Source organism: Protobothrops mucrosquamatus, unplaced genomic scaffold (genome assembly GCF_001527695.2).
Source record: "Protobothrops mucrosquamatus isolate PMUCROS unplaced genomic scaffold, P.Mucros_1.0 scaffold1156, whole genome shotgun sequence".
NCBI lineage: Eukaryota > Metazoa > Chordata > Lepidosauria > Squamata > Viperidae > Protobothrops > Protobothrops mucrosquamatus.
Window position 1 is genome coordinate 137278 of NW_015387371.1, and position 20366 is coordinate 157643.

The 20366-nt window shown below is 38.4% G+C and overlaps 1 protein-coding gene across 1 annotated transcript in view; it reads left to right on the forward strand.

Annotated features, from left to right (window-relative positions):
* The first annotated feature begins 1446 nt into the window (after positions 1 to 1446).
* LOC107291625 (acyl-CoA (8-3)-desaturase-like) overlaps positions 1447 to 20366 on the forward strand; it is a 22835-nt gene continuing 3915 nt past the window's right edge. Inside the window, exons 1-8 of the mRNA XM_015820644.1 lie at positions 1447 to 1772; positions 3176 to 3286; positions 6211 to 6408; positions 8161 to 8262; positions 12274 to 12402; positions 12961 to 13018; positions 13618 to 13694; positions 16424 to 16521. Coding sequence (XP_015676130.1) covers positions 1551 to 1772; positions 3176 to 3286; positions 6211 to 6408; positions 8161 to 8262; positions 12274 to 12402; positions 12961 to 13018; positions 13618 to 13694; positions 16424 to 16521 — 995 coding nt within the window. The 5' untranslated portion in view covers positions 1447 to 1550. The remainder of the gene's footprint in view (positions 1773 to 3175; positions 3287 to 6210; positions 6409 to 8160; positions 8263 to 12273; positions 12403 to 12960; positions 13019 to 13617; positions 13695 to 16423; positions 16522 to 20366) is intronic.

A 20366-nucleotide genomic window follows, 5' to 3' on the forward strand; every position in this document is an offset into this window, starting at 1 on the left:
ATATATATATATATATATATATATATATATATATATATATATATATATATATATATATATATATATATATATATATATATATATATATATATATATATATATATATATATATAAATTATGTTAAGTATATAGAAATAATAAAAAAAGAAAAGAGAGTTTAATCAAAAGCTATATGATAATTATTCATTTCATACTTTGTCTGAATATAATCTATCCATCTTCTCCATACCAGAATGAATTTTTCTTGAAATTGATCCTTCAAATATGCGGAAATTTTAGCCATTTCTGCAAAATATGACACCTTCAATCTCCAATCATCCATAGTCGGTAATGCCTCCTTCTTCCAATTTTGAGCAACCAGTAACCTTGCTGCTGTTATACAATACAGCATCAAATTCATTTCGTTAAGGTCCAAATTTTCCATAATGCCCAATAAAAATAATTGCGGTGTAAATTTTATCTTTTTCTTAAAAATCTGTTGGATATTCCACCAAATCTTAATCCAGAAAGCCTTTACATCCCTACATTTTCACCAAATATGATAATAAGTTGCATCTAAGTTACCACATCTCCAACATTTTGGCTGCAGATTTGGATACATGCAAGACAGTTTTTGGGGATCTAAATGCCATCTATAAAAGACCTTGCTTGAATTCTGTTAACTTTTATCTAACTCCAAGCAGGTGCTGTCAGTTGAAAATATTCCCGTACAAAGGCATCAGTAGCAATAAATCAGTTTAACTAGACCTTCATGTGTAGACCTGATCTTTTTGCCTGGCATTAAGATTGTTAGAAGTAACAAGAAAAATATAAAGTTGGTTTATTTGATCAAAGTTAAAATAGATACGATGTACTCTCTGGTAACTCTTAATAGACTTTTGCTGATATCAGGACTGAAATAATGGTACTTTATGGATTTGTTTATAGAAAAGAGATGGGATATGGGAAGATTTATTGTATCTTAAAAGAAGATAAATTACTAAAATTGTTTATATTTTTGATGAAGGTGGGAAGTCACTTTATGTATCGCCTTTCTTTTGCTTTATTATATTTTTACCTTTCTTTTCTATTTCTTTCTGTTTCATTTTTTTCTGCATCTTCTACTTTCTTTTTATTCTATTTTTTTGTATTAGTTTTTAGCTGTTGTAATTATACTGTTCTTGATGATGTGCTTTCTGTGGAATGCTATTGTGGCTCTCTTACCCAATATATAGAAACAAGAACAAAAAAATTATATACCGATATATTGTACTGTTTATTTAAAAACTCTGCTGAAAAATATGCTTGCTTATCCTGTTTCAAATCCTAATTTAAGTACATGTTGTGCATAGGAAAAGACTCTTATATCATCATGGAGAAATGCAATGGGAGGGAGGAGCAAAAGTATGTCTGGAGCAATAGAAAAATAAAGGAAATGTGGGTGGTTGCTGGAGTCTATATAAAGTGGACTGCAACATCTAATAGAATTAAGAGTTGCCTTATCTTTCCACAGGATAAACAGCATAGCTCAAGAGTTAGTGGAACAGCATCCCTCAGTGCTTCCAGCCAGGATGCCCCCTCAATCAGGAGCCAGTGCAGGGAAGCCAGAGATTGAGTCAGGGGTCCCACGGCTCTTCACCTGGGAGGAGGTGGGGCTCCGCACAGGCAATGGAGGCTTGAAGGAAGAGAGATGGCTGGTAATCAACCGAAAAGTCTATGATGTCAGTCAGTTCTATTTGCAGCATCCAGGTGGGCCTCATCTCATCAGACACTATTCTGGACAAGATGCCACGGTGAGTCCTTGCTGAGGAGAAAGAGGACCTTGGAATGACCTGAAGGATGCACAAAGCACTTGCTTTGCACGAACACACTCCAGGTTGTGTCTTTAATAGCAGAATGAGAGGGAAAGTGTCCACCTTGTCTGAAGCCATAAGGAATTTCTGACATTACAGAATACAGGTAGTCCTAGACTTACAACTAATTGTTTACAATGGTCCTGAAAACAGTGACTTACAATCAGTCCTCATATTTATGATTAATGCAGCATCCCCATGGTCACATGACCAACATTTGGGTGCTTGGTAACTGGCATATATTTATGTGCTCGCTTCAGCAGTACACGTACTAAATTGGCATGCATTAACGATGGTCACAGCATCCTGAGGTCACGGGATCACCATTTGCAACCTTCCCAGCTGGCTTTCAACAAGCAAAGTCAATGGGGGAATTTGGATTTGCTTAATGACCATGTGATTCACTTAAACTGAAGTTATTTGCTTAGCAACTGTTCCCAAAAAAGTCATAAAACTGGACATAACTCACTTAGCCATTTTGCTTCGCAACATAAATTCTGGCCCCAATTGTGGTTGTCCTTCAAGGGCTACCTGTAGTTGTTCTCGCTTGGACAGCTCAGTGCTTTGACACATGGTAAAGAAGCTCAAGGTGATGGCTGTGTCACCTGGCAATTTTGTAGTACCGAGTGGATCCAATGGAAAAGATGTTTCACATAGAATGCCAATTCAGACCTGCTCTTAGACTGTGCTCCCTTGATACACCCCTGTTCTTCCTCCCCATCTCCCTGCCTATCTTGCTTGGAGAACAAGGCAGCCATTTACACCCAGGTGGCTTTTCACAATAGCTATAACCATGGTTGTGTGCTGTGGGGAAGAGCTATGTATGTACCAATGGAGAGGAAAGTGGCTTGTGAGAACCCAGCAGAGGGAAAACAGATAAGGAAAGGGCTTGATGAAAAGGCTTAGACATTATTTTCATTATCAGAAGGATTAAGATTAGACTTACTGATAAGGTAACCCAATTCAGACTCTACTATTGCTAGAGTGTAGCAGATGTTGAGCAAGATCTTTCCAGTGGCCATTTGGAGAGGCACGGTGAATCATGGCAAAACCAGGAGAGAACCGGATCATCTCAAGCGCCCAGCATTGCAAGGGAGGAAAGTCCTGCTCTGCTCTTCCATCAGATAAACCAAAATAAGATTGTCTCAGCCCTCAAAATGAGCCATTGTTGTGGAGCTGGTTTCCTCTAAAGCTTGTTGGAGAAAATCACCCTCAGGATATTTCATCTTTTCACAAAAAACTCCAAGCCACCTACCCAAGAGTTGGTTTTAAGATGGGTGACTATGCAAATGTCGTAAATCAATACTTTTTCCTTCATACACCTTTCTTTCTGAATTTCTTAGGCTGCCTTTACAGTTTTCCACAAGGATAAGGATCTGATAAAGAAATACTTGAATTCCCTGTTAATTGGAGAGCTAACACCGGATCAACCTAGCTGTGAGCCCACCGAAAATGTGAGTATTTCCCAGCATTATCTTTAGACCTCAAAGTGTGTCCATGTGTATCTGTGTCTGAAAGAGAATAAAATCCATGCACAAAATGGCAAAATCCTGTATTACAATTAGAGCATGGGTTAGACAAAACATAATCTAAATGAAGTTGCATTGAAAGTTCCCTTGGTGATTTGTTTAGAGTTCTACCTTTTGCAGTACTAATTTCTTCCTGAATGACAACAAGCCATTTGTCTTCTGCTAAATTAAACAATTTAAATGAAGACACCTCTCTAAAATTAGCATGTGCATATAAAAGAAAATATGGTTAACACAAACTCTAGTTCTGGCACTGAATACAAACTCCTAGGATGAACATGTACAGTATTTAGCAGTATTTTGAAGATGCTGGAATTTATGGAGGGGAAATAAATAAATAAATAGTAGCCCTGTGTGACCTGTTAGCTTTTAATTTAGCAGCTGATTGATTACAATTGATGCATCTTGATAGATCTGAAAATTTGCCCATTTTTACATCAAGTAAGTCAACGCACATCAGGGCAATGGTGACCTTAGATGCAGGATTTTCTTTGTAGGATCAGAAACTTCATTGTTTTAAACATTTAAGACTTATTCATTGTTGTATCTATTTACTCAGTTTATACTTTACTTGTCTAATCAAGTGGAACCCACAAGGAATTTAAATCTGAAAGTGCATTTACAAGCATATGTATAGCTATATGCATATGTATGTGTTAAATATGGTTTTGCATGCTTGTTTAGGAGTAAAAAAAATCATTTTACACTTTCACAAGTCAAACCATAGTCTGAGAATGTATAGCATTCAAGAATGACTAGTTTGTTGTAAGAATAGATGTTTATTACACAGTTTAAATATGAGCTAAAACTTCCCTTGGTATGTTCTTTCTTAAACAGAGCAGCTTGACATATGTTGATAAACTGCAGTGAGCCTCACCACCTTGTGATAATTAATGCACCTTCACTAATTTCTTTAAACTACCCTTTATGCAATGTTTGTTCTGGCTAAAGTGAAGATGAGGAGGCAGCAGAAAGTACTTTTCACATGTACTTGCTTAGACATTGACTCAGATACAAATAAGCAGTTGGGTATAACTTTCTTTTTTTTGTAATATATTTTATTGATTTTTAAAAACATAAATCACTTAAAAATTGGTGAACAGTGTGTTGTCTGGGTTTACATTTGTAAAACCAGTGCTTTTTTTGTAAAAAAAAAAAAAAAAAAAGGGTGCCGGAACTCACACATGTCATACAACCCGCCTTGCCTACCCTACAAGGTTCCATTCCGAAAAGGTGCTGGAACTCCGTTCTGGGCGTTCTATGACAAAAAAAGCCCTGTGTAAAACAATCACTAACAATTGATTTCTATAATCCATAATCCACATAATGATTTTAGTTGATTTCCTCTTTTCCCCGAATTTCCTCTTTTGCAAACATTGAGTTAATACAATTCTTATTGTTTTGATAGATGACAATTAAATATATAATTTTTTCCCAATGTTCCTAAAAATAATAATCATATCAATATAATATTTCTTTTCTATTCAATCATTCTGGTTGCCTTATCATAGATCCTGTTACAGTCCTTATTTTAATTCATTTCTCCCACCAAATTCTAGATATTCTTACTGGTTAGGTTTTTCTCAAAAATTAATTACATTTAAAATTTTAATTTTAAGGTATCCACTTATCTGTTTTATCTGCTCCTTCTCTGTTGTTGTTTTCTGGGAATTTTTTTGTTGTAAAGTTAACTTGGAAATAGATTGATTTATATTTTCAAAGTTATTTTGAATTTCTTTGTGGTTTAAAGTCATTGTTGTCTGAATTAGTTGCAGTATACTAGATATCTCTTACTGTGGAGTATTTATGTTTTCTTGATATGCTCTTTCTACATGTCTCTGATCCATGATGGCCAGGAATTTGAGTTTTTCTCTTCTTTTCTTTTCTCTGCAAATAGCTTTAGAGTCCCGGTTAAATAGATATTTGTAAAACAAAAAGTTCAAAAAAGATTTTTTTCCCTGAAATTTATAATTCTCTCTTTGACTACAGCCCAGATTACTGTATTTTTTTGTCACAGCTATCCTTTGTTGTTAAAGCTTTGAAGGTCACAAACACAGATGAGCTTTTCCCAGCCTTTTGCCAAGCCTTATATGAAAGTCATAGCTATCATAGTCTTCATCCACCACTAGGTGTCAGCATCTATTTGTTTTTCAATTTCCAAAATGAACAATTGTCTTTAGAATGAGAGTCTTAACCATTCAACAATATTAGATTTATCCAAATTTAAGTTTTAAATTTCAGGTTTTATATTTATTTGACTTCCATGTATTTTGATCCTCCATAAAAAGATTAATTCGCCGCTTCCGTTAGTATAAGGGTGGGGTGGAAATCCCACTCCTTCCCTTTCAGAGGTATTTTGCTTCTTGGGGATCTTTTCCAGGAAATTAAATATAGAATAGAAAAGAGAAGATCAAATTCCTCACCCAGTTTCAAACATGCTGTTCACAGTTGTGCTGGTTAGTACTTTTGGACTTTGGTTGCAATTATCTTGGGCTGGTAGATGCAATATGGCCAGCCTTTCTCCTGTCGGGTTAGAAGGCTTACACCAAGTCAAACGGAATGACCACTGTTGTTTCAGAATTGCTGGGGCACCCTTCTTTCTTCACCGCCTCTCTGGGGCAACTTAGACCCCTTTAGGGTCCCCTGGCAGGGCGAAATTAGCTGTGAGGGTGTGGAGAATCCACAAGCCCGCAATCGGTTGCTACCTTGAAAAACTGGAAGTCTTTCTGCAGTTGGGTATAACTTTCATTGTTTTTGTGATCTCATGGAAGATGAAAATACAACAGTTATTGAACATGGTTGGGAAACCAGTTGCTGGGGGCATAATTAAGTGTCACTATTTTTCATAGGAAATGCTGGTACATGATTTTCATGAATTATGCACGAAAGTGGAGAAGATGGGACTCTTGAAGTCCAGTGTTCCTTTTTTTGCCATCATCTTTCTGCATGCGTTCCTGCTGGATGTGGCATCCTGGTTCACTATCTGGTACTTTGGAAAATCTTGGGTGCCTTTCCTTATCGGAATAACACTATTCACAGTTGCACAGGTAACTTTTTGTGCTGCAGAGTATAGCAGGGTTGTAGAACAGACTTCAGCATACTTAATTTAGTAGTATAGTAATATTCACCACTCCACAAGTAATCTACTAGTGAGTTTCTATCTCTGATCAGGCAGACCAGAATCAGTTGCAATTCCCATTGGCTCCATTTATTAAAGAAGGGGAATCTCAATGTTAATGGAATTTGTGGGCAAAAATATTGTTGGGCCACCAGGGAGAGAGTTGTCAAATTTCCTCTTGTGTGATACATCTACACCATACCTAAATATTATGATGAGCTGTTGGAGTTCTTTTGTGTAACTTCAACCTGCCTCACTGCTATAGCTTCTAAAGGCTAACAACAATGTTGGGCCAGTTCTCCCAACATTTATCATAAATGGAGCCCTTACTCTTTAGAAATGGTTACATTCATGCTAAAATCCACTTCATATGGCTGGAGGCTTGAAATTATTACAGCGGCATCTGGCCCTCTCAATTCCTGGCAAATAGATGGGGAAGAAATGGAGGTAGTGACAGATTTTATTTTCCTGGGCTCCAAGATCACCACAGATGGGGACTGCAGCCAAGAAATTAAAAGACACTTGCTCCTGGAGAGGAAAGCTATGGCAAATCTAGACAGCATACTAAAAAGCAGAGACATCACCCTGCCAACAAAAGTACGTATAGTCAAGGCTATGGTTTTCCCAGTTGCAATGTATGGCTGTGAAAGTTGGACCATAAGAAAGGCTGAGAGCAAAAGAATTGAGGCCTTTGAACTATGGTGCTGGAGAAGAGTCCTGCAAATCCCCTGGACTACAAGCGATCAAACCGGTCAGTCCTAGAGAAGATCAACCCTGACTGCTCTTTAGAAGGCCAGATCCTGATGTTGAAACTCAAGTACTTTGGCCACCAAATGAGAAGGAAGGACTCACTGGAGAAGAGCCTAATGGTGGGAAAGATTGAGGGCAATAGAAGAAGGGGACGACAGAGAATGAGGTGGCTGGATGGAATCACTGAAGCAGTAGGCGTGAGCTTTAATGGACTTCAGAAGATGGTAGAGGATAGAAAGGCCTGGAGGAATGTTGTCCATGGGGTCAGAGATGACTTCGCAACTAACTAACAACAATGGGAGTTGAGGGGGATTTATTTGTTTTACTTTATTTATTTATTACATTTTATGCTGCCCATCTCCCGTACAAGATGACTCTGGACAGAATATTGCTCCCACTCTGCTCCCATTATATTTAAAAGTTTCATTTCAATATGTAGTTATCTTTCAAGTGTAATGCAAAGCATTCTGCAAGACATGGCCTTAGTAGGAAGTATAACTGTTTCTTCTTAGCCTTCTAGGAATCAGTAATGCTTAGGATGAATGTGCTTACATTTTGGTTTAATTTTCTTTGCTAATGTTGGTACATAAATAACTGTCATTGCATTTATAAATATAATCACTTTCCAAATGAGTGCTTAAACAAGCAACCAGTCTTTAGAAATCTAGATCTTGCTTGGGAAAATCATACACACTTGGTGTAGCTTCTTGCCTTCCAGAACCAATATGGTTTCCTTCAATAGGATGAAGATGCTTACATTTCCTTTGCTAATGTCATTATATAAAATAGCTCCTATTGTTCTTCCCAATTTAAATTCTCCTCAGATAAATATCTGAGAATATTATCGCTTAAAATGAGCAATGAGTCCTTAAAAATGGAGAACTTGGCCAAAGAAAACTCTCATACAATTCATGTTCTTCTTGCTTTCTAGGTCCAATATGGTTTCTTTCAGCATGATCTTGGGCATATTTCAGTCTTCCAGAAGCCTAAATGGAACAGACTGGCTCACACTTTTGTGATGGGATTCCTTAAGGTAAGAGTTTAAAACCGAGAGTGTGTTTGTTAACTTTGTTGAAGTTAAATTGTTATTGGTCACCCAGAATTGTAGGAGTAGGCCACATACATGTTTAAATTATTATTATAGTTGGTCACACAGTCAGCCAGATGTTTAGGACTGGGAGAATGTTTTTGATGGTGTTAAAGATTTTGTCACAGGATGTAAGGTGTTCCAAGTAAAGGTGCTTTTTGCAATTGGTTAATGGTGATTTTGTCATTTGTGAATGGTTTTCAAGTGGTGGTTCAGATGTTTTGGGACTGCACCCAAGGTGCCTAGTACTATTGGTACTATCTTTGCTTTCTTTCCCCACAATCTTTCTAATTTTATTTGCAGGTCTTTGTATTGTGTAATTTTTTCCAGTTCTTTCTCTTCTGTTCTACTATCTCAAGGTACTGTGATGTCCACTGTTCAGGTTTTTTCTTTCTTTCTAATGGATACTTGTTAAGTCTGAGGTGTTATACGGCAGCTGTTTGTCTATTTGAATTCTAAAGTCCTTAGAACACTTTAGCTTCTTAATTTTCTGTTACTTTGTTTCATGGTTGAACCAGTTGCTTACCATTGCAGGCAAATGGTATTTCCTGCAGATATTTCATTACACCATTGTTGTGTGTTGTCATGCTGTTCTCTGTAGTCAGTCTGTACAGTCTTTTTGCTGCAGATAACTAGGTCATCCACTGTTTCTTCAGCTTTTTTTGCAGAGACAGTGTTTGCTGTCTGTTGCTTTCTTCTCAATTCTCTCTTCATATGTATTTGTTCTTAAGGTTTGGTCTTGTGCAACCAAACTTAGCCCCTTTATCTCTTTCTTCAACTTTCATGCTCTTGGATTTGCCATAGCTTGTTGTCTGCTTTGTTTGCTAGTTTGTGTGTGTGTGTGTGTGTGTGTGTGTGTGTGTACTGGAGTTAATACTTTGGCTTTGTCTCTTTTCTGTTCTTCATTTGGTCTTTCTTGTAAGCCAGTTTGATTTCTCTGGTCTTCAGTAAGCCTTCAAGGTTTACTACTTTCATAGCATCTTCTTCACTGTCCTTCAATTATTCTTCCAATGCCTTTTCTTCTTCAACTATCTACTCTACTTGCAATATCCCATGCCCTTGGTAGGTAGAGTCTGTCAGCTTTGCTGTGTGAATGAATGGCATGATTCATTTTTATTATTTTTCTGATCTTCCTATCTGAATCCAGTGCATTGTTGTTGTTGTTGTTATTGTTGTTGTTGTTGTTGTTGTTGTTATATTATTATTATTATTATTATTATTATTATTATTATTATTATTATTATTATTATTATTATTATTATTATTATTATTATTATTATTATTATTATCTATTCTTAACAATGTGAAGTCACAACTGCCAGTTCTTTAGCTAGTGTGGGTTTTCAAATGCATTACATTCTTCCCAAGGACTAGGACAAAGATGATTAGGGGACTGGAGGCTAAAACATATAAGGAACAGTTGCTGGAATTGGGTATGTCTAGTTTAATGAAGAGAAGGACGAGGGGGGCATGATAGCAGTCTTCCAATATCTCAGGAGCTGCCACAAAGAAGAGGGAGTCAAGCTATTCTCCAAGGCGCCTGAAGGCAGGACAAGAAGGAACGGATGGAAACTAACCAAAGAGAGAAGCAACCTAGAACTAAGGAGAAACTTCCTGACAGTTAGAACAATTAACCAGTGAAACAACCTGCCTCCAGAAGCGATGAATGCTCCAACACTAGAAGTTTTTAAGAAGAGACTGGACAGCCATTTGTCCGAAATGATGTAGGATTTCCTGCCTGAGCAGGGGGTTGGACTCGATGACCTCCAAGGTCCCTTCCAACTTTATTACTATTACTATTACTATTACTATTACTATTACTATTACTATTACTATTACTATTACTATTACTATTACTATTACTATTACTATTACTATTATTGATCATCGCACAGTCAGCCAGATGTTCAGACTGGATTTGGCATTTTGTCTACCTATCGAGTCCTTACCAAGGACCTGGGATAGGCAGATGTGGATGTTTGATGTTATTACAGATATCATCGCAGGATGGAAGCAGTTCCTAGTAAGGCCGCCTTTTGCAATTGATTAATGGCAAATTTGTCAATGCCAATAGTGTTCAAGTGGTGCTCCAGTTGTTTTGGAATTGCAATTATGATGATAATGATGATGACGACGATGACGATGATGATGATGCCATAATGTATTGGATATGTGTGGATCCAAGCAGTGTGACCTTTTGCAATTATCAGATGGAAATGTTGTCAATGTGCCATGCAAGAATATGTTTGGTATAGCACCCAATGTGCAATAACCACTGGGACACTGTAGTGTTTATGCCATAATCTTTCGATTTTCATTTTCAAATATTGATACTTTGTGATCTTCTCCAGTTCTTTGTCTTCTATTCTACTATTCCCTGGTTATTGCCACATCAATTATCCATGCTTTCTTCTTTTCAATTGCAGTTATATCTGCTGTATTATGAGCCAAGACTTTATCAATTTGGAAATTCCACAATATTTTAACCTGCTCATTTTCAACTACTTTTTCAATTGTATTATGTGCCACCAATTTTTCATTACTGGCACATGGCAATTTTTACAGATATTCCAGTAAATCATTTTGGCAACTGTGTTGTGTTTTTGTTTACAATCAGTTTGTGTGATCTTCTTGCATGAGCTGAGTATATAGTCTACTGTTTGTTTTGCTTCTTTGTACAACCTGCACTGTGAATCATTTGATGATTTTTCACTTCTGGCCTCAATTGCATTAATTCAAATAGTTTGCTCTTAAATAGCCAAAGTCAAGCCTTCAGTTTCTTTTTTTTTTAATGTTCCAGTTGGTAAGCCATTGCTAGGTTTTATCTTTAACCACCTTTCCCTCAACCTTTTGTAGAAATTAACCATGTAGTACTTTTCCTTGTCAGCATTTGCCTGTTGTCGATTCCCTTCAACATGGAAACGTTGCTTGCTGTAACCAGTGATATTTTAAAGAGTTTTCCACACATTTGCTGGTTCATTTGTTGAGAGCTGATTCCTCAGCTTTTCAGAGTAGCTTCTTTTTGCTGCACTGATCTCCCTTGTTAATATATTTCTGGCCTGATTGTACAGCATTCTATCTCCTTTCCTATAGGCTTCCTCTTTGGCACAACATAGTTGCTTGAGTTTAGCTGTGAAGCAAGGCTTGTTGTTACTGTGTATTCACAGGTTTCTGGTTGGCACACATAGGTCTTCACGAAAACTAACATGTGATATTACAGTATCTGTGAGTTCATCCAAGTCTGCCGAGGTATCTTCAAAAACATTCCAAACCTATACCTCTAACTTTGCTTCCATTGTGAATCATACAATGATCAGAGTGTCCCACAGCTACTCATGGTAAAGACCGATATAAGCATCTTTTAAATGTTGTGTAGCAATGGTTTGTATTCTTGCCTCTAGTATGACAGTTGACATGCTGAAAGCATCTTGGTAGCTCTTGGTTTAAGTTAGCACTGTTGAAATCTCCTAACACAATGAGGAGTAAATCTGGATATTTCTGTTCAGCCACAGAATCTGGTCAGCTAGAGTTTTTAATGCATTGTTTGTGCAAGCTTGTGGATAAAATGTACGTTGCAAATAAATGTGGAAAATTCTTGTGGAGAATAAATGGTTTGCAATTAATAATTAATGTCTCTAAGTCCACATCACAGAATTTCTTGAATGTAGTTCCTTTTTTACACCATCAGTCATGCTGGAATCATTAGCTGAAGATGCTGTGACCTTTGTCCCATTAGCCCAATGCCCTTGAAAATGGAAAAGATGGTTCCGTAGTTTCTCTATTTGCTCACTTACTTTTGTATTTCTATATTTTTCTAATATGCCAGCAATTGGGGCAGGGGCATTGTGGGCAGGGGAAAGCAGCTAGATCAGGTATAACTTACATGGTAATACTAGCTCTTCCAAAGAAGAAATGAAGACTGGAATGTATGTATGCATTTCAACATTTTCTACACAGGGTGGGCCAAAGTCTTGGTGGACTGACACACATAACCAGCATCATGCCAAGCCCAATTGTTTCCAGAAGGATCCTGATCTCAGTATGCATCCATTTGTCTTCAGCTTAGGGAAATCCCTCTCTGTGGAGGTGAGTAAAGTTTAGATAATCATATTCAAAAAATTATGAATGCCTGAACAACTTGTAATCAGACACGGGTAGCCCAGGGGCTTGTAAGCTGTGTGTGGTGCCTGATTCCCCTTTATCTTTTTCTTTTGAAGCTTCCCAAACCTTCAGTTTTCCACCACTGAGATTCAGCAACATGCGCAATGCCATTTGCTGCAGATTTTCAAGAGACAAATTAAAAAAAAACTTCCTAAAACTACCCAGTCTGAACTTATCCTGCTAAATACAAAAACACTTCAAAAAAACCTTCGTTGTTCTGATTTGTATGGTGTTATTATATCATTCACAACATTTATGAGCTTCCAGGAGCACAAAAATATTACTGCAAATATTACTGCACTCTTCATTTACTAGACATAGAAGCGTTTCCTGTCCCTGGTATCCACTTTTGTCCAGATGGACAAAATCTGCCCTTAATGAGGAGAACCAATCACTTTTTACAATTCTTGAGCTGAACTGTGAAGTCTATCCTGAAGAGTGGTTTATTTTGCCCTTCATTAAACTGCTGTGTTTCTCCTGCAGCTTGGAAAAAAGAAAAAGAAATACATGCCTTACCAGCACCAGCACAAATATTTTAGCTGTGAGTACTTCTGCCATTTTGAACCAAAATGTTAGTTCAACTTTAAAACACCAGCATCAGTTCTTCCATCAACCTTGGCCATCCTGTGGAGAGCCTTCAAAAGGGTTTCTGAGGTTAAGTGGTAGTTCTCCAGCTGATTTGGGGACTTTCATGTTTTTTATTTTTGTTTTTATTTATATTTGATGTTTCTTGAATGGTTACATGGTTTTAATTGTTACTATGTAAGCTACTCAGATTCACATATCAGAGGAGCAATTACCGGTATATAAATTGGCTAAATCAATTAATCAGTGGAAGTTTAGGAGAAAAATGGAATATCTGGAATCAAAGGTCGAATTGTTTTGATAAAAGTATTCAGTTTTTTTCCCAAATGAATCACTCCAGATGTGAGACCATAACTCCCGGAAAACTGGAGTTCTAATCCACCATACATGAAGTATGGCAATGACATGGAGTGGATGGCCCAGCAGATGGAGGAAATCTGTAGTAGTAATTAATTAGTGAGTAGAAAATGTGAGAGGAAGGAGGAAGCATATAAGAAATGCATATAATTTTGAATAATTCACACATATTTGCTTTCTTGCTTTCATTTTTTCCAGTACTGGCACCCTTAACATTCGTTACTTTGGGGCAGTTAATCATACTTCGCTATGTTGTTCAGAAGAAACAGTGGAGTGTAAGTACTTGACCGACATGCAGACACAATACCTTCTGCTATGGGACAGTATGGACCCAAAAATAAGAGCCACCCAGAAAATAAGTCCTAGCCTGTTTTTTTTTAGTGTGCTCCTAATATAAGCCCCTCCCAAAAACCCCATGTGTGTTTGGGTGTAGCCAGCACAGGAGGCAGCAAGCACAGGAGGCCCAACGGTAGCCATAGCATGCGCAGCACAGGTAAGTCCAAGTGCAGAGGCAGAGGCAGGGGAAGGCAGGTGATCCGGACATGCTGTGCAGCTGCCTGGCTCACAGGAGGCTCGCACGGTGGCACTGGCAGCAGGTGGAGTTAGAGGCATGGGGGGGGGGAGGCAGGTGATCCAGTCATGCTGTGTGTTTGCCTGGCTCATGGGAAGCTTGCGGAAGGCTCATGAGTCAGCATAGGCAGCAGGGGGAGGCAGAGACATGGGGAGGAGGCAGGTTATCTGTCCATATAGCATGTTCAGATCACCTGCCTCCCCCATGCCTTTGCCTCTGCCTGCTGCTGGTGCCAGCACATGATCCTCACGACTACCTCCCACCCTGCATCTGCCTCTGCACTTGGACTTACCTGTGCTATTCCAAGGGGCTGATGGGCTGCGACTGCTGCTGGATATCATCAGTCCCTACACATTTGCCACCTCTTTTGCACAGGCTGGGGAGTGGGATGCCCGGTGGGCTGATCATCCTGATACCATGTTTCCCCTAAAAAAAGCCCTACTGCATTTTTTGGTGAAAAAAAAAAGACTGGATCTTATTTTTGGGGAAACATGGTATCTGGGAACTGGAACAGTGACTGCGTCATCATTGCTCACCAAAAGGGAGCTTCATTAAAAAGAATGAGGCATTGCTTTGGTGACAGAGATGCTATTCCAATTTCTTCCAGACACTGGAAACACAAGATAGCATTAGTGTTTTAGCTGTATACATTTCTACTATGTCCTCAAAACCAGCTCCCATCAGAACCAGCTCAGATCTGAAACCAGGACAAAGGGGGCAGNGGTAGCTATTAGGGAGCCCAAACCTAAATTTGCAACAATGAGAAGATATATGTGTTGATGGCACCTGGAACAGGTATATGAAAATGAATAAGTGGATGAAAACCTACCACAAGAGCTGAAATTTCCTTTTGTTTTCCACTGAGTGTGGCTTTCTTTTAGGAATCAACTGGTCCACAAAATTTTATGATTAATTTTAAGTCCTGCATGCCAGAATGGGACAATTGCCGCAGACAATTGTCCCATTGTCCCATTCACGTCAGCTTCCCCATCCCAGCCATCCCACCGTGGGCATCCATCCCCAGCTCCCCCTCCCCCACCGCTTCTCCCCTATCACTCCTCCCCTTCCTCCTCTCCTTCGGCAATTGGCAGCAGGACAAATCACCGTGGCTGATTTGCCCGCATGGGATCATTAGCCACGTGTCCCAGAGGACAATCCATGCAACAACAGGTGGGCCTCTACCTTCCCATTGGATGTGGCATGCAGAGAGGGTGCCGGGTGGGGCAGGAAGTGATCTTGAGAGTGGGCCACCTGCCCTTGTGGCTGCTGCTTCTCCAGGCTCCGGTGCTGTAGGATCCGGATTGCTTCTGGGGGAAAGCAGAGCAAGAAGCACAGTGAAGTCTCCCCATGGCGTCTTTGCAGGAGTGTCTGCCCTGTATGGCCACAGGTATGAGACAAGGCAGCGCTTAAGCCTTCTGCCCCTCCTTCAGGCGCTTCAGGGGTGTTTTTGCAGCTACTTTGGGCCATTCTGCTGCATGGCAGCTGTTTCTGCAGAGAGACACTGGTCCAGGAACTGGAGAAACAGAGTGAGGTGGTGGCACATGCTCTTTCTGAGGAGGTTTCCTTGGAGCGAGAGGGGCTATCCTTAGCACCCCCATTGGCTTTTGAGGCCACATTGAAGTCCAAACCTCTAAAAGTTGCCAAGGGGGGGGAAGCACCACTGCTACAGAGCCCCTGAGCCCCTCCCAAGAAATCCCCCATTGAAGGGAGCCTCAAAACCAGGGGCAGCATCAGTGCAGTTGAGAATTCTCTACAGTTCCTACCTGGCAAGGGATGGGGGAAGTTGGACAGGAACTGTGGTGGATGCTGGCTTGTAAATGCTGATGCGGCTTGTCAAATGGGCAGAGCTGGGGTCTGTGCTGCAGGAGAGGAGGGTGAGCCCACCCACCCAGCTGAAGGAGGAGCAGGCAGTGGCTCTCCCCGCCCTACTTGATGCTGATGTTGTTATTACTTGCAGCTTTTTTTAAACCTGCTCTGCAAAGTTGCTGAGGGACACATGGCTAATTGTCCTGCATGGTGAATTGGCCATGGCAATTTGTCCTGCAGCCAATTGCCCAGGGTTTTTTGGGGGGAGGAGTGACAGGGGACAAGTCGCAGGGGAAGAGCAATGAGGAAGGGGCAGCTGGGGAGGGGGCGGCATGAAGTGGGTGTGCACATTCTGTTGCGCCCAATGGCCATAGACTCCTGCATGCTCTCACTTGTAATATTTGTAATTTCCAGGGCAGAATTGACCAACAAATTGTTCTGCTGTTGTTCTATGTTACAGTGCAATAACTTTCTTTTAAATATGATCTTTCAGCTCTTTGTTAAACTAAGTGATTTGCATCATACAACATAATGTATTTTAAAATCAACCTATTTGCATAAAGCAATTAGGAAACTGACAAACACTACATTTTTTCATACTTTTTACTCTCTCCCTTTTTTTGGCAGGAACTTATTATTATGTTATTCTGCAATTTCCGTATGTGTCTCATGTACATTCCTTTAATGGGATTCAAGACCTTCATGGCATACTACTGGCTTGCCAGGTAGGAACTGTAGGGAATTCTCAACTGCACTGATGCTGCCTGAGCATATAATTGATGCATGAAATGAGAGAGGTTTTACTGTATGTGTGGTGCTTCATTTCCTTCATGATCTTGCCAGTCTGAAGGAGGGCAACTGCTACAATGTCTGAGTCATGAATCACAGGAAAAAGTGGTTAGGTCTTTGATCTGATTTGCAATTTATTACATATATGACTGACACTGTAATATCTTAATGCAAAATCAATCACAGCACCAAACTAATGGGGGCCAAGCCCAATTAATACTTGCATGAGAGACTGCCAGGAAATATGTCTAAATACTAGAGTAGAAAGGGGATTTTTTAAAGTTTCTAAAGTGTTTAAAAAGTGTTTCAGTAGAAGGCAGTAGGAAACCACATCTGTATTCCCTCACTTGCAAAGCACCTTTTTGTTCATGGAGTCATCAGGAGTCAAGGTTACCGAGAGCAGGGCATTTCAACCTTTTCACAAATTGTATCACTTTTAGGACATGACAATATTTGAGTACCAGCAGTGCTTAGCAAGGTGTCAAAAACTTGATGACTAAAAAAAAAGTGGGGGGGGATTTTAAGTTTTACTGATTAGATTCATTTGTTGTTATAGAAATGGCTAGTTTATAATATTATGGAAAAGTAAAAAGCTGAGGTTCAATGTCAATGGTTCCTTCTACTGCAACAGAGGAAGTCTGTTCTTTTCCCCTTCTCCCCCTCACTTTCCCCCCTTTTTCCTCCCCACTGTGTCCTACTATTTGCTTTTGTATTTTATTCTGTAATCTAATAAAATATTACAAACTGTAGAAAAAAAGGAAAAAAGTACCAGTTTTAATTTCTTTGGTGGCTGTTCCTTTGCTGAATCACTTTCCTTTTGCAATGACAAATGTATGATGAATTTATCCATGTTTATTAATATGCACCACTACCAGCTAGCTCAGGGGTCTTCAAACTTGGCACTTTTAAGGCTTGGGGACTTCAACTCCCAGAATTCCTCAGCCATCATGGCTGGTTGAGGAATTCTGGGAGTTGAAGTCCACAGATTAAAAGTTGCTTCTGGTTTTACATGGTAGCGACCGGTTGCGGGCTTGTAGATTCTCTGCACTTTCACAGCTAATTTCACCCTGCCAGGGGACTCTAAATGGGTCTAAGTTGCCCTGGAGAGGCGGCAAAAAAGAAGGGTTCTCCAGCAACTCTGGAATGGCGGCGGCCATTCCGTTCGACTTGGGGAAAACCTTCTAACCTGACAGGAGAAAGGCTGGCCATAATGGATTGACCAGCCAAAGCTACTAGCAACTGAAATCCAAAAGTACTAACCAGCACAACTGTGAATAGTGTGCTTGAAACTGGGTGAGGAATTTGATCTTCTCTTTTCTATTCTACATTTAATTTCCTGGAAAAAATGCCCAAGAAGCAAAATACCTTCCAAAGGGAAGGAGGGGGATTTCTGACCCACCCTTATACTAATGGAAGTGGCGAATTAATCTTTTTATGGAGGATCAAAATATATGGAAGTGAAATAAATATAAAACCTGAAATTTAAAACTTAAATCTGGATAAATCTAAAATTGTTGAATGGTTAAGGCTCTCATTTTAAAGATAATTGTTCATTTTAAAAATTGAAAAACAAATAGTTGCTGACATCTAGTGGTGGATGAAGACTATGACAGCTATGACTTTAATATAAGACTTGGCAAAACCTGGGAAAAGCTAATATGTGTTTGTGACCTTCAAAGCTTTAACAGCAAGGAACAGCTGTGACAAAAAAGAGATAATAATCTGGGATGTAGACAAAGAGATAATTATAAATTTTAGAAAAAAAATCTTTTTTGAAGTATTTGGATTATAAATAGCTATCTAATTGGGACTCTAAAGCTATTTGCAGAGAAAAGAAAGGAAGAGAAAAACTCAAATTCTTGGGCCTCATGGATCAGAGACATGTAGAAAGAACATATCAAGAAAATATAAATACTTCACAGTAGGAGATATATAGTATATTGCAACTAATTCAAACAACAGTGACTTTAAATGACAAAGAAATCCAAAATAACTTTGAAAATATAAATCAATTTATTTCCAAGTTAACTCTACAACAAAAAAAAATCCCCAGAAAACAACAACAGAGAAGGAGCAGATAAAACAGATAAATGGATAAGGAATTGAGAATAGAGACTTAAAGATGGAACTTAACAAAACAAGGAAATACTATTTAATGCTAGTGGAAAAAAATTCACAAGAATTGGAAAAAACAACTTAACCCTTAAGACTACAAAATAAATCTGAGGACAAGAAAACAGATTGGATAAAATGGACTGTAGAGATGTCAGGAACATTGGAAAGAAAGGAAATGATAAGAGAAGCAGAGGGAAAGAAAAAAAAAGATTTTCAACAAACATGGAAAGGCAGAAGCCCTGTACAAAGACACTTCACCTGATTTACTTTTTAAATCTACAGTAACATTTACGAACATACGGAAAAACCTTTTGATTCAGCAAAATACATTGATTAAGAAAGACACCGGGCAAAGGAAAAAGACTATAAAGTGGAAACCAAGAAAATACTTAAATCAAGAATACTTAAAAAAGAAACATTTGTTTGAATATGGTTAAAGAAGTAGAAAAGATCTGGAATATATATGTCATTCTAAGAGGGATGAATTCCCTAAATAATATAGTATGCTTTTTCCCCTTTTTTCTTCTCCTTCTTGATATGAGTAATATAAAAAAGTTGAAATGACTTAGATAAAGGAAATATTTTAGATATTTAAATGTGATTGAATTTAAGAAAATTATAATTGGTAAAATGTTTTGAATAAGAATTAAAGGACTAGATGACTAGATATATTAAATGGAATATTTAAAGATTAAACGTATTTTTAATTATGGTTAAAAAGAAAAGACATTTTGGAAATAAATATATATTAGCTTAGGAGGGATATATATGTTAAGTAATATGTTATTTTTTATGTTTCTTTACTCTTGCTCTCCTTTCTTCTTTTTCACTGTTTTATCTATTCCTTAAGAAATGTAAAAGTGTGAGATGATTCATATGGAAAAAATGGAGTTAAATTTTTAAATGTAATTAATTTTTGAGAAAATCTTAACCAGTAAGAATATCTAGAATTTGGTGGGAGAAACAAATTAAAATAAGGACTGTAACAGGATCTATGATAAGGCAACCAGAATGATTGCATAGAAAAGAAATATTATATTGATGTGATTATTATTTGTAGGAATATTGGGAAAAATATATATTTAATTGTTATCTATCAAAACAATAAGAATTGTATTAATTCAATCTTTGCAAAAGAGGATATTTTGGAAAAAGAGGAAATCAACTAAAACCATTATGTGGATTATAGATTATAGAAATCAATTGTTAGTGATTGTTTTGCAAATGTAAACCGAGACAATGCACTGTTCACCAATTATTAAGTGATTTATGTTTTTTTAAAAAATCAATAAAATATATTACAAAAAAATAAAGTTGCTAAGTTTGTAGAGCTCTGAGCTAGCTGGTTGGCCCTTCTTCCTCTATCCCTTCTGAGCTCTTTCCACAGTGTAGTAAGAATGCACCCCCAATCCCTTCTCTGTACCCTTAAAACACAGGAATCACATGCAAAGCAAGAAAGGCTCACAAAAGTGTGTAGTGGGGTGCCCCAGGGCTCTGTTCTGGGCCCAGTGCTCTTCAACATCTTCATCAACGATCTGGATGAGGGGATAGATGGGGAACTCATCAAATTTGCAGATGACACCAAGCTGGCAGGAATAGCCAACACTCCAGAAGACAGGCTTAGGATACAGGAGGATCTGGACAGACTTGAACACTGGGCGCTATC